The sequence below is a fragment of the Cydia strobilella genome, chromosome 6 (assembly GCF_947568885.1).
Source record: "Cydia strobilella chromosome 6, ilCydStro3.1, whole genome shotgun sequence".
Lineage (NCBI taxonomy): Eukaryota > Metazoa > Arthropoda > Insecta > Lepidoptera > Tortricidae > Cydia > Cydia strobilella.
Window position 1 is genome coordinate 12,726,916 of NC_086046.1, and position 13,122 is coordinate 12,740,037.

Consider the following 13,122-nt stretch of genomic DNA (forward strand, 5'->3'; position numbering starts at 1 on the left):
CTTATCTACTTCTAAGTGACGAGAAATAATTAAAGAGACTTTATTTTCAGGCCTCTTATAATAATATAGGAAATAAAATCGTCCGTGTTTTCTTACATATCTTCTAAGTATTGAGTTTTCAATGAGATAATTATTGTCTATCTTATTAATAACATTAAGAAGTAAGTAAACATAATTACGTAAGTTGTTTATCCACTGTAATAATATATATGTATACCTACTTATATTCTTTTATACAAAATAAAATAAAAAATCGTATTAGCATTTACTATTATTCACTATTATTAGGTATTAACAAATAAAGTATACTGATGCCAAACTTACTAGCCCCTCCTGCCCCCCCCCCCCTACACCGCACCGCACGCGCCGTCAAGTGGAATAGGTTAGAACTGCGACCCTAGGTTAGAACTGCATTCCTCTCAGAATCGAACTGCTATCAGAAAAGTCGGTTAGGTTAGATAACAATTGCGACCCCCACAGAAACGAAATGCAACTAGAAAAGTGGGTTAGGTTAGAACTGCGACCCTTACAGAAACGAAATGCTACTAGAAAAAGGTGAAGTTAATTAATTTTTAAGGATAAAACGAGATGTAAAATATTTGCATGACATTTTTAATTAGAATGTGGTTATAATTTTGGTGATCATTTCCTATTTTTGGGTTAACAATTATTAGTGTGGTGTCATCTGCTTTAATAGGATTATATAAAAAAAATTGTTATCATTTCACATTAAAATTGAGTTTTAAATTTGGTGATCATTACTATTTTTGGCAGTAAAAATGTTTTTTTATTTGACGTTACATTTTACACTATACCTGGTGATCAGTTAAATACCAGCCTTTCCTATCTATTTACATTAGGTAAATAATTCCTACCTGCGAACACTACAAAGTACTGTCCGCGCGCGAATTCCGTGCACGGTTGAGGAATGTTAGGCGTTACGACAGAGTGGTGTACGTCATTTTGTACGTACGGGCACGGCGCACACCCCCCCACATCCTCGACCTCCGAATGCACGGAATTGGCGCGCGGACAGTATGTACCCTAATGGCACGAGGTAAGAGACACGATCTTGACTTCGGTATTCAAGACTAGAGATGCCCCGAATAGTGGTTTTGGCTAAATACCGAATATTCGGTCCCTCTCTCGGCCGAAGTGCCGAATATTCGGCATGACATGCGAATATATTGAGTCACAATTATTATGAAAACTGTTCGCCAACAAAGCCCAACGTTTGCTAAGATATTTTTTTTGTTATTTTTATGAATTGAAAATAATTAATGAATGTAGTTAACGTGAATTAAATCACACATGATAAAAATAATAGTTATTTGTTTTACAAGGGCGCAAAGTTGTTGTTTCCTCTCCCCTCTCGTGCTAATATTGAACGTTCCGAAATTGAACCACGAGCGTAGCGAGCGGTTCGAAAAATGAAATCTTGAGCGTTGCTTGGGCTTCAAGGCACGAGGGTTAAGCAAATAGGGGATATTACTGCAATGTTCTGCCACTAGAGTGCAGGACTAGCCTTTTTAGTAAACCATAGAGTAACTTATACATACCTACCTTTAACAGGTTTTTGACAAGTTTTCAGAGATAATAAAATATGACATTGATGCATCAAAGCAGTTTGCTTACAGAGGACCTACCGGGAAACGCGAATCCGAATATTCGCTATCTGCATCTTTATCGCTCGAATATGCAAGAGTGACAGAGATGTTAGATAAATAAATTTTCTTGTTTCACGATAGACCCTCAGATTGTGGTAGTGGCGCCCTGGCGCCCCCTACGCAGAGTTTTGCGTAATATTCCCTATTGCCACCGAGTGAAACACAACATCTTTCACCACTCCAACACAAGGAAAATACAAACTGTAAAATATCAAACAAAATATTTATCATTCAAAATCATCATTTAAAAGTCAATACCAGCAAACATAAGAAAACAACTCAGCTTTTGATTACTTTGCCTCACATGTGAACCAAATGCAACTTTCTCAGTTTTTGAAGCCTTTACCAGCTGGTGTGGTGAAATAATACATTTCGATGCTAGTGCGGAAAGTATGTCATTACTTACTCGGGACGAGTGAAGAATGACATTTCCGCACGTTTCTTAATACAGTTGCGAAAAAATAAGAAAAACAACCAGTAAGGAATTGGAAACTTTTATATTATTAATCCTGTAACATCATTCTTGGTTGTCTGGAAGAGATCGCTTTTTAGCGATAAGTCCGCCTGTTGTTACCTACTCACTTATGTCCTGTCATTGTTTGTAACATGTATTTTTCTTTGTAGTGCACAATAAAGTATTTTATTATTATTATTATTATCATTGTAATGTGGCCCCACCCCCCACCCCACCCCTGGGCGCTGAAACTCATATTTACCCTACTCGGGGCAAAATTAAATTTAAAAAAGCTGGAAAGTAAAAAGCACTAGTTCGCGAAAACAAACTTTCCGCATGCTAAACAAACTTGGGACTAAATTTTGTAGGCATTGCAATAAATAGCTATTCCTGTAACGAGTGAACCTGTGCTTTGAAAGTTAATGACTTACTAACCCATAGGCCATAAACCATCAGAATCTAGAACCTAAAAACGTGTTATGAGAAGAGTAACTGGATGCTGACGACCGCAAATGGCCTCACGACCTAGAGTCGCGACGAAAATGAAAATTTTAAAAATGCACTAGCACTTTTTAACTGAAACGTGAAAATGGCCTCGGAAAATGAATTTTGGCTCGCGGTTTAGCTGACCGAGGGCACAGCAGTGTAACAATCAATTTTAAACCTTACTGCAATGATAAAAAGTCATATAAACTGCTTCACATTTTATCATAGTAAACAAAAAACGTTTCAACTGAAAATTGGTTTTTAATATAAGACACCTACCTAATTGAATCGAAGTTTATCGAATATTAGGAAGGGTATCGCAGCGCAATGTACCTGCTTTGTTTTAGAAATAACTTGCCAAATAATTTTTAAGAAAAAAAAACCGACTTCAATGGGGGATGCCGCTGAAAGTTCACTTATTGTTGATGGTGCTCTTTTAGATTCCAGACAATGAAATGAAAAAGACAGCATCTGATGCAAGATGTAGAAAAGGAGGTAAACCCACCCACTTTTCTAGTAGCATTTCGTTTCTGTAAGGGTCGCAGTTCTAACCTAACCTAACCTACTTTTCTGATAGCATTTCGTTTCTGTATGGGTCACAGCTCTAACCTAACCTACTTTTCTGATAGCAGTTCTGTTCTGTGAGAATCGCAGTTCAAAACCCAACCACCCACCTAACCCAATTTTCTAGTAGCATTTCCGGGTCCGGGTCTGGGTCCGGATCAGAGTCCGGGTCCGTGTCCGGCTGTCCGGGTCCGGGTCCGAGTTGGGGTCCATGTTCAGACCCGGGTCCGGGTCCAAGTTTAGGTCTGGGTCCATAAGGAAGAGAACAAATCGCCAAACGTGAACTATGTGTCATTGAAGAGTTCCATTCTGATCATCATCAGCAGTTCCACTTCATCAAATGTCACTTTTTAAAACGGAAGTGCTGGATTTGTTTATAAAAATACAAAAATCACTATATGTATGCCTTTCACATTTGAGGAGTTCCCTCGATTCCCCATGGATCCCATCATCAGAACTCGAGCTTGACAAAAATGTTTCTTGAAAACCTAACTTGCTTAACAAACATAACGAAGAGGACAAATTGCCAAACGTGAACTATGCGTAATTGAAGAGTTCCGTTCTGATCATCATCAGCAGTTCCATTTCATCAAATGTCACTTTTTAAAATGGAAGTGCTGGATTTGTTTATAAAAATACAAAAATCACTATATTGATGCCTTTCACATTTGAGGAGTTCCCTCGATTCCTCATGGATCCCATCATCAGAACTCGAGCTTGACAAAAATGTTTCTTGAAAACCTAACTTGCTTAACAAACATAACGAAGAGGACAAATCGCCAAACGTGAACTATGCGTCATTGAAGAGTTCCGTTCTGATCATCATCAGCAGTTCCACTTTATCAAATGTCACTTTTTTAAATGGAAGTGCTGGATTTGTTTATATAAATACAAAAATCACTATATGTATGCTTTTCACATTTGAGGAGTTCCCTTGATTCCTCATGGATCCCATCATCAGAACTCGAGCTTGACAAAAATGTTTCTTGAAAACCTAACTTGCTTAACAAACATAACGAAGAGGACAAATCGCCAAACGTGAACTATGCGTCATTGAAGAGTTCCGTTCTGATCATCATCAGCAGTTCCACTTCATCAGATGTCACTTTTTCAAATATAAGTGCTTGATTTGTTGATGAAAATACTAAAATCACTATATGTATGCCTTTAACATTTGAGGAGTTACCTCGATTCCTCATGGATCCCATCATCAGAACTGCTTTTTGACAAAAACGGGACCAATCTGTATGTGTATACTTACAATCAAAAAAAGAATTTTCAAAATCGGTCCAGAAATGACGGAGTTATGGAGTAACATAAAAAAAAAACAAAAACAAAAACATACAACCGAATTGAGAACCTCCTCCTTTGAAATCTTGAAGTCGGTTAAAAAGAGTCTTCTAACCCTACAATACAAGCTCTAACCTCACAAACTCTATACCTTAGGGTTTCCCCAGATATATCGACGCGGAATCGGCAAAACCCGATATATCTGGGCAGACCCTTAGTCAAAATATGTGGCTTGGCCGTTTCGCTAACGTCACATGGGCGTAACGTGAAAAATGTATTCACTGTTCATTACTTTTTAACCGACTTCAAAAAAGGAGGAGGTTATCAATTTTGACCGTTTTTTTTGTATGTATGTTACCTCATAACTCCCGTCATTGGTGAACCCATTTGGAAAATTGTTTTTTTGTTTGAATGTGTATAGTCCCAAGTTGGTCCCGTTTTTGTCTAAACCCAGTTCTGATGATGGGATCCATTAGGAATCCAGGGAACTCCTCAAATCTTATCCTAGGCATATATCGGTTTTAGTATTTTCATCAACAAACTAAGCATTTTCATCCAAAACAGTACCATTTGATGAAGTGGAACTACGGATGATGACCAGAACGGGCCTCTTTAACAACGCATATAAAAAATTTGGCGATTTAAGTCCTCTTCGTTATATTTGTTAAGCACAGCTTGTGCTGCACAAGTAAGTTCTGAAGGAATATTTGTGTTAAGGTCTAGTTCTGATGATGGGTTCCATGAGGTGCAACTCCTCAAATCTTGATAGCTTAGATCCAGACCTTGAACACCCGAAGTGCAAAAATGTTTAGTGACAGTTTGGCCAGACAGATGAAGAAACACTAAAAATGAAAAAATAAAACTAATCTTAAAAAAAAAGTAAAACCGGCTTCAAACGGGAAAAAATAAAATATTATCTCGTTTTATATGCGCTAGCAAACTGATACGTTTGAAGTCGGTGCCAAGCTAAATAGTTACAATACTGGCAGTGTTGGCCGAAACGTTAATGCCGTAACGGACGGTTACAGTTTACAGTTCAATTTGTACTGGTTAATGGTTAATTGCAATTGACGTTCGGCCAACACTGAATACTGGTTCTTTGTTCTTATCAAACCATACCAGGGTTGGCATTCGGTTTGACGACAACTTGACACTTAAGATTTGGCTTGGCACCGACTTCAAACGTATCAGTTTGCTAGCGCATATAAAAAGAGATAATAATTAATTTTTTCCCGCTTGAAGTCGGTTTAACTTTTTTTTTAGATATTTTTTTTTGGTATGTATACAATAGTTCTTGTAGTAACGAAACGGCCAAGCCACATATTATTTTGACTAAGGTGTAGTTTGTTATTTATTTATTCGTATGGCATATACAGAGTCGCTAATTCTTCTCCGAAACTACTGGACCAATTAAGTTGAAATTTGGTATACATAGAGTTAGACCAAGTTAGTTTGCAACAATGTTGATAGCATAAGTAGTGCAAGTGTGTTATTTATACATCATAATTTCATAGAAGTTTGACGTTTAAAATAACACTTGCACTCAAAGTCTGCAACGATGTTGATAGCATAAGCAGTGCAAGTGTTATTTATACATCATAATTTCATAGAAGTTTGACGTTTAAAATAACACTTGCACTCAAAGTCTGCAACGATGTTGATAGCATAAGCAGTGCAAGTGTTATTTATACATCATAATTTCATAGAAGTTTGACGTTTAAAATAACACTTGCACTCAATGCGTGTGCTATCAAAATCGTTGCAGAGTTGTCTTGGTTTAACGTAAACAAATGAATTTTAAACATGGGGCCACTTTTGGGGGGTAAATGAGAAAATAAAAAAATATAGTTTACAAACTATATCGTGTTAGTTACATATCAAATGAAAGAGCTCATTGTGAGAATCTTAAATATATATTTTTTTATAATTTTAGGATAAAAAAATAAGAAGTTATTAAAAAAAATAGACAAAAAATTACCATTCCCCCTTCCCCTTTTTTTCGAAACTACTGGGTCTAATATTTCGAAAAAAAATACACAAAATAGATCTTTACGTATAGATTATAGGAAAAACCTATTAAAAATGTGCAGTCAAGCGTGAGACGGACTTAATTACTCCGTTTTTGATCCGACCCCTACGGGTTTTTCAGACATTTCACTCATGTTTCACATAAAAAATACATTGTTTAAATTGTGTAATGTACGGAACCCTTGGAACGCGAGTCCTACGCGAGTAGGAACTTGGCCGGTTTTTTCTGTCAAAGTCGGTGGACTTAGTGCAGAACTAGCTTAGACGGATTGTAAATGGTTTAGAAAGGATTTTGAAATGTCCAATTGGGTTTGAGAACAATTTCAGGGCACGTCCACGACTTGGGAATGAAAAAGCTGTCATTTTCCGAGGGCGGGCAGTTTTTGCGAGCGAAGTATTCCATCGGGTACAGGCTCCAGAGAATACCTGTTGACACATCCAGTAAGTTATGAAAAGTGAATAATTAATACATTTTATTTCGTAGATCATTTAACCGCATAAATTAACCTGTCAGTGTCAGCCATAGTAGGTAGGTACAGTTAAATAATTTAATTTCCGCCCCATTTTGTACCTTGTGAGTCTTGTGACAGTGACAAGTGACAATAGTATGAGGTCTCTACTCTCTAGCGACTTTCATCGTCACTGACAAGGTACGAAATGGGTCGGAAATTAAATTATTTGACTGTATACCTACCTATGTACTTTAATTAATAATAATAATATTTTGGAACCAATAATACCTATTCGACAACTTAATCAGGTGCAGGTTCTCTATATTTTCATAGCTTGCCCCAAACATTAACATTTATATAGGTACAACATACAAAAGTAACGATCGCAACTGATTTATGTAGTAGCACTTTATATTCTCACCTATTATGTTAATGTTAAGTACCTACTTAAGTTAAAATTCGGTAGCTACATGTGCGTTATCGAGGAGTGTACAATCGATCGGTCGGAAATATACTTACCTACTGTCAAAGAGGATATAATAAGATAGAGCGGTACTGTCATAGTAAATTTTGTAACCACTGTAAATTCACTGCCATCTATCGACATACTTTAAAACTAAAAATGAAGATTTATAAAAATACATTCATACATACATACATACATACATATAATCACGCCTATTTCCCGGAGGGGTAGGCAGAGACCACGGATTTCCACTTGCTACGATCCTGACATACCTCTTTCGCTTCCTTATTTATCCATATTTAAATACATTCAAATGTATTTAAATATGGATAAATGAATTTTTTATTTGCATTAATTATTTTTATATGATTTTGACCCATGTTCTTCGACGGATATGCGTTAAAATTATAAATAACAAACGAAACCGTCAACGCCCTCTATACGAGAGTAGGCCAAAACTAGTGGCGCCATCTGATCGAGAATCAAATTTTCGTGATTTTCGAGGCACGTTTTTTCCTTAGACTGTATCCATCTATTACGGAGTTATATCTATCTTTGCTACTGTTTATGTCATTATTTCACTTTTGTATATCTCTCACTAATCTAACTATCGTTTCATTCTAGTCCCTAGCCTCCGCTGCAGAAATGTTTGCTTTACTAACTTCTGTTGATTGGCGGCCATAAACAATTGTGATAGGTACAAATGTTATGATAACACAGAAATGTTATGAACAGTAGCAAAACATTAAAGTTCAACCAAGTTATTGTTTGTTGACGTTATATATATGGGCGCGAGATATTTGTTTTATTCATCTATCTTTTATTATTTCGCAATACTCGTTTCTCTTGTCCAAATTGTTTTAGTGAAGTACTTAGTTATGAGGTGTTAGTGTACAGTGAACACTTGAGGTAGGTACAAGCGAATATTCCATTCCGTGATACAAGGAACAGTTAAATCCTTTGTCCGGTTTTGTCTATTCGAGTACCTAATGTCTTTGGGAAATGGTCATCTAACGATTCGGAAACAAAATGAGCAGGCCAAAGAGAATTTTAATAGAGACATTCCCGGTAATGTCAACCTATTGTTTTACTGAAATGTCTGAAGTATAGCCGTAATAAACGTTCGGAGCCTGTTATTACTAACATTATTTTCAATTCTTTACAAATCTGCGGCAATTTTAGTCTAGTCAAGGGTTGTTTACAACTAACTTTTGTTATTCAATGGCGAAAATGTAATTTAATTATTGTATTATATTTCTAACTGCCAAAGTTTTATTGGATGTATCTTTAAAGAACGCAACTGAAACGACTTACTTCAGTTAAATTCATATAGAACTACATTTTGTACCTAACTACTTACTTATTATATCGACTTTTGCTACGAGAAACCTATGCAGACAGTGTCTTAATATGATATGACACATGTCATTATTTTACTTACCATTCCCAAAGAAAAAGGCCAGCCACATAAACAGGTTCATGGCGCTAGGATACCGGCGGCCGCTGGTGGCCGTGATGGGGACCATCAGGAGGCCAAAAACCCCGAACTGTATCATCAGCACCGGGTAAAAGAACCCGAACGACAGCGCTAAGATCACTTCATGCGCGCAAGCCGATACCTGTATCAGAAATGATGTATTTTAGCAGACATGTAATATAAATAGCGCAGGCATCGGCAGCTACTATCCCGTAGACTGTAGATAAATCCATACAATGATACAATAAAACCGTAATAGCTTCAAGAGAGAGCATATTACTTAGGTATACGTTTCCTTTGTTATATTGTGATTTCATTTAAACTGTCATTGATATAATGCCTATTGTAATATAATTTTCAAATAGTATATTGACATGTTTTATAATGTAATGATATTTGTTATATTATTATTTTTGTATAACGTTATACTTTATACAATTTTATCAAATATTAATACATATATTATATACATAACATCTTTTGTCATATTTCATTTAATGATAACGTAAATTTTTACATAATTTTTATAACTAATTATACGCAGGCCGTATAATTAAAGTACGGATTATCACAGTGTATGAAATTTTTAGTAATGTGTTTTATGCTATCCTAATTCTTTTAGCTATTTTATTCTAGGGAGGTCGCTGTTCTTATACCTAACCTAACCTATTTTTTTGCTAGGTATTTTTTTCTTTTTCCGCGAAAACGGCTGTGGAATGTGGAATACGCACCTTGCCGAGTTAGTTAACTAGAAAAGGAGGCCAATTCGAACGTACGTTTTCAAATATACTAGGTATTTCAAATATTTTGGTGTTCGACGATCCTTTTGTGAAATTCTTATTATTAAGTTTGACATATCTATAATAATTCAATGTTTTTAAGAATAATAATAACTGCATCAATAAATTGCTCTGATATTTAGATTAAGGTAATATTTGTAAAACTTGACAATTTAAAAGTGCTTGTTGCTAGGCCTATTTGAATAAAAACTATTTTAACTTTAACTTTGACTTTACATTATTTTGATGTCAAAAAATGTATAGACTCATGATTTTAATAGTCGACAACACGCATTTGACATGTCTGGGTGCTTAGACAACGTGACAATCGTTTACGCTCCGTATTTAGTGATCGAAACGCAACTGTCTCTGTCGCACTAATAAATATGGAAGTGATAGAGAGAGATGACTACGCTACGAAGCGTAAACGTTTGGCACGTTGGCTATGCACCCTGAACTTGTAAGCGTCCATAGGCCGTTTATTTGCTACCAAATAATTTGGTAAAAAATCCTTTCTACGGAAGTACGGATAGCTTTATAACATACACAGGGGAGTAGTACACTCAGCGTCAAATACTTTGTAGCAACCAAAGTAGTCAAATAGTTTGGTCACCATATATTTAGTATGTTGTACCGAACTATTTGGCCACTTTGACTGCTACAGAGTATTTGACGCTGAGTATACCATGTGTTACTTACGAAGAACACGACGGAGACAGCCCCAGCGCGACCAGTGTACGGGATCAGCGGCTTGTGTACGTGATCGCGCAGCCAAGAGTGTACTACGCGGTTCCAAGCCCGGTAGAACTTGGAGAATTGAGATGTCGTCCACCACTCCTGGTATCAATGTATGTAGGTAAGTTATGTTATCTATACAGGCCCCGTAGACAACATGCCAATCGCTATCGCTACTCGATGGCAAAGCGCAAGTGATCGTCACCTTGGCTAGGCCGCCAGGATATACTTTCAATGTGTAGCCAAACTCCACAAGGTGAATATTTAGGTGACCTTAGGGGTTGGTCGCAAATAGAAATTTAGTTAACTCAGACAATCTGGCTTACTTGGTCTTGACGTTTAATGTTCGCGATTTTAGGGTTCCATAGTAAAAGTTGTTTAGTAAGTATATTATAGCTAATAGGTAGGTATATACCTTCTTTTAAGAAAACAGTATTTGTGCCTCCATGATTGTTGATAGGAAGTTATCAGTTAACTAATCGTATCAAATCGAATTACATTAATATTCCGTCACGATAATAATAAATAACATTAATAACTTAATGTTTCAATAAGACTGATTAATGGTTGATGAAAGGAAGGTATAGGTACATACACGTTAAGTACTTAGGCTATTTCATTTGTTTTTTTTAACCATTTTAAGCTAAAATGTTTATTGCGTAGAAATACTCGTATGCAATGACTGTTTACACGCAAGAATAGTTGCAAAATCCCGTAATCAATAGGATAATTGAATTGAAATATAGATAGGTACTTAACTTTACTTTAGGTTGTTGAGATGGTTTGGACACGTGGAAAGAATGAGTGAAAGAAGGCTAACAAAGAGAGTGTATAAGGGAGAGGTAGAAACGGGAGTTGGAAGGGGCAGACCTCGGCGGACTTTCTCTGATCAGATCGGGGAAATCTAGGTCAAGAGCGCCCTAAACCGGCGAGCGTATATTATGAGGATTGTTATGAAAGTGAAGAAAGCGAAAGAGGTATGTCAGGATCGTAGCAAGTGGAAATCCGTAGTGTCTGCCTACCCCTCCGGGAAATAGGCGTGATTATATGTATGCAAGCTATATGTATGTATACTTAACTATAAGTTAATAATCTGATCCTTTTTTCTGAAGTCGGTTAAAAACTTAATTAATAATGAAATCAAAACAATGGTAAAGGAAATCTTATAATCGGACAGTTCTGAAGATTTTTTTAGCTTATTCGACTTTTTCTTTCAGTAGCTACATAGATGCAGGATACACTTAATATTCAGGGCTGGAAAACTCCACAATTCGAGGTTAGATCCCTGTCGTCACGTTTTTTCAAGTTTCTAATTAATAGTATATTTCGATGCTAGTGCGGAAAGTATGTCATTACCTCACGAGTACCGAGATATCTTGCCACGAGCCGTAGGCGAGTGGCAAGCCTCGGGACGAGTGAAGAATGACATATCCGCACGTGTATCGAACGACGTTTTTAATAGAGTTGCGGAAAAATAAGAAAAGCAACAAGTAAGGAATGGAATTCGAAACTTATATTATTAATTCTGTGACACTGACATCATTGACATTGACATTATGAAGAGGTGTTTTTCTAGCTTTTATTCGACTAGAATAGATTTTGTTATTATTATTGAACCCACTTCAATGAAAGTTTTTTTTTTCAAATGCATGTTCTATAAGACAGAAACAATTGTAAATATTAGAACATTGTACTATTATTACCTAAATATCGTTATTTACGATTATTTGTGTATCGTATATTTATAAAAACAATATCGAATGTTGCCTTTGGAAACTTAAAACATTCTTGCAGTAAGAAAATACGCTTCTTCTTTGACAGGCGTTCCGTTCCATTCAGACAACTTATTAAGAACGGTTTTTCAACATTAAAAAATAAACGTGTTATAATACTTATAATAATGAAGAGGTAGGTAATAAAATATGAAATATGCATATTTTTCGTATTCTTACATTAACAGTAGGTTTTTATGTTGATTACGACGTTTAAAGGAAACTAATATTAACACTCATACATTAACAGTCATGAATTTGGAACAAGTAAAAATTTAAAAAAATTGGAAAAGTAAAAAGCACTAGTTCGCGAAAACCAACTTTCCGCACGCTAAACAGCCACAAAAAGTAGCACTTTTTGAGCAACTGTATTAAAAAATATCTTGTTAAAAGGTACCTATTCGCGCGAACACTTGGGATGGAGAGCACATATTTCGGACTAATATTAATTAATTTCGCCCTCTCAGCACCTACATCGCCTTTGTAGTTACCAGAAAGCTACGTTTGTGGAGTCAGGAACGTGATATGAGACATCTCGTTATTCTTGTTTAACTAATACACCTGTTAACCTGACAAATAGGACTGGGACTGAAATTCGACATATAAATTCGGTCTTGTTTGCGATGACACATATATTTCTTCGACTTACTTCATAGAATAGCCTGTCTGCGAATTTTAGCATCTCGGCAAAGGCGTTCATCCAGGCATGCAGAACGCAATAGAATCCACACAAGAATGATATCACCCCAGGCAGCACACACCCGAACATGCCACGGACTACCGTGCCTGCCTCCACCTGGAAAATAAACCTTATTTATATAACGCAAGGTTTAAGTTCTAACGAAATCCAATTTAACAATAGGTACCTGTAACATGTCTTCGTCTTCACATCAAGCTGAACTAGCATTTCAAAAGGTAAATTCTCGTGTTGGAATGCATACTCGTAAACCAT

The 13,122-nt window shown here is 36.3% G+C and overlaps 2 protein-coding genes across 5 annotated transcripts in view; both read right to left on the reverse strand.

Moving 5' to 3' along the window:
• The window catches only part of LOC134742439 (speract receptor-like), a 347,982-nt gene that overhangs the window by 92,577 nt on the left and 242,283 nt on the right, over window positions 1-13,122 (reverse strand). The gene's annotated exons all lie outside the window — the stretch shown is intronic.
• Window positions 6,356-13,122, reverse strand: part of LOC134742474 (sterol O-acyltransferase 1) — a 44,272-nt gene continuing 37,505 nt past the window's right edge. For all 4 annotated transcript variants that reach the window (XM_063675672.1, XM_063675670.1, XM_063675671.1 and 1 more), the window contains exons 7-10: window positions 12,820-12,966; window positions 10,363-10,500; window positions 8,849-9,026; window positions 6,356-6,915 (exon numbers count right to left, since the gene is read on the reverse strand). In XM_063675672.1, coding sequence (XP_063531742.1) covers window positions 6,770-6,915; window positions 8,849-9,026; window positions 10,363-10,500; window positions 12,820-12,966 — 609 coding nt within the window. In that variant the 3' untranslated portion in view covers window positions 6,356-6,769. The remainder of the gene's footprint in view (window positions 6,916-8,848; window positions 9,027-10,362; window positions 10,501-12,819; window positions 12,967-13,122) is intronic.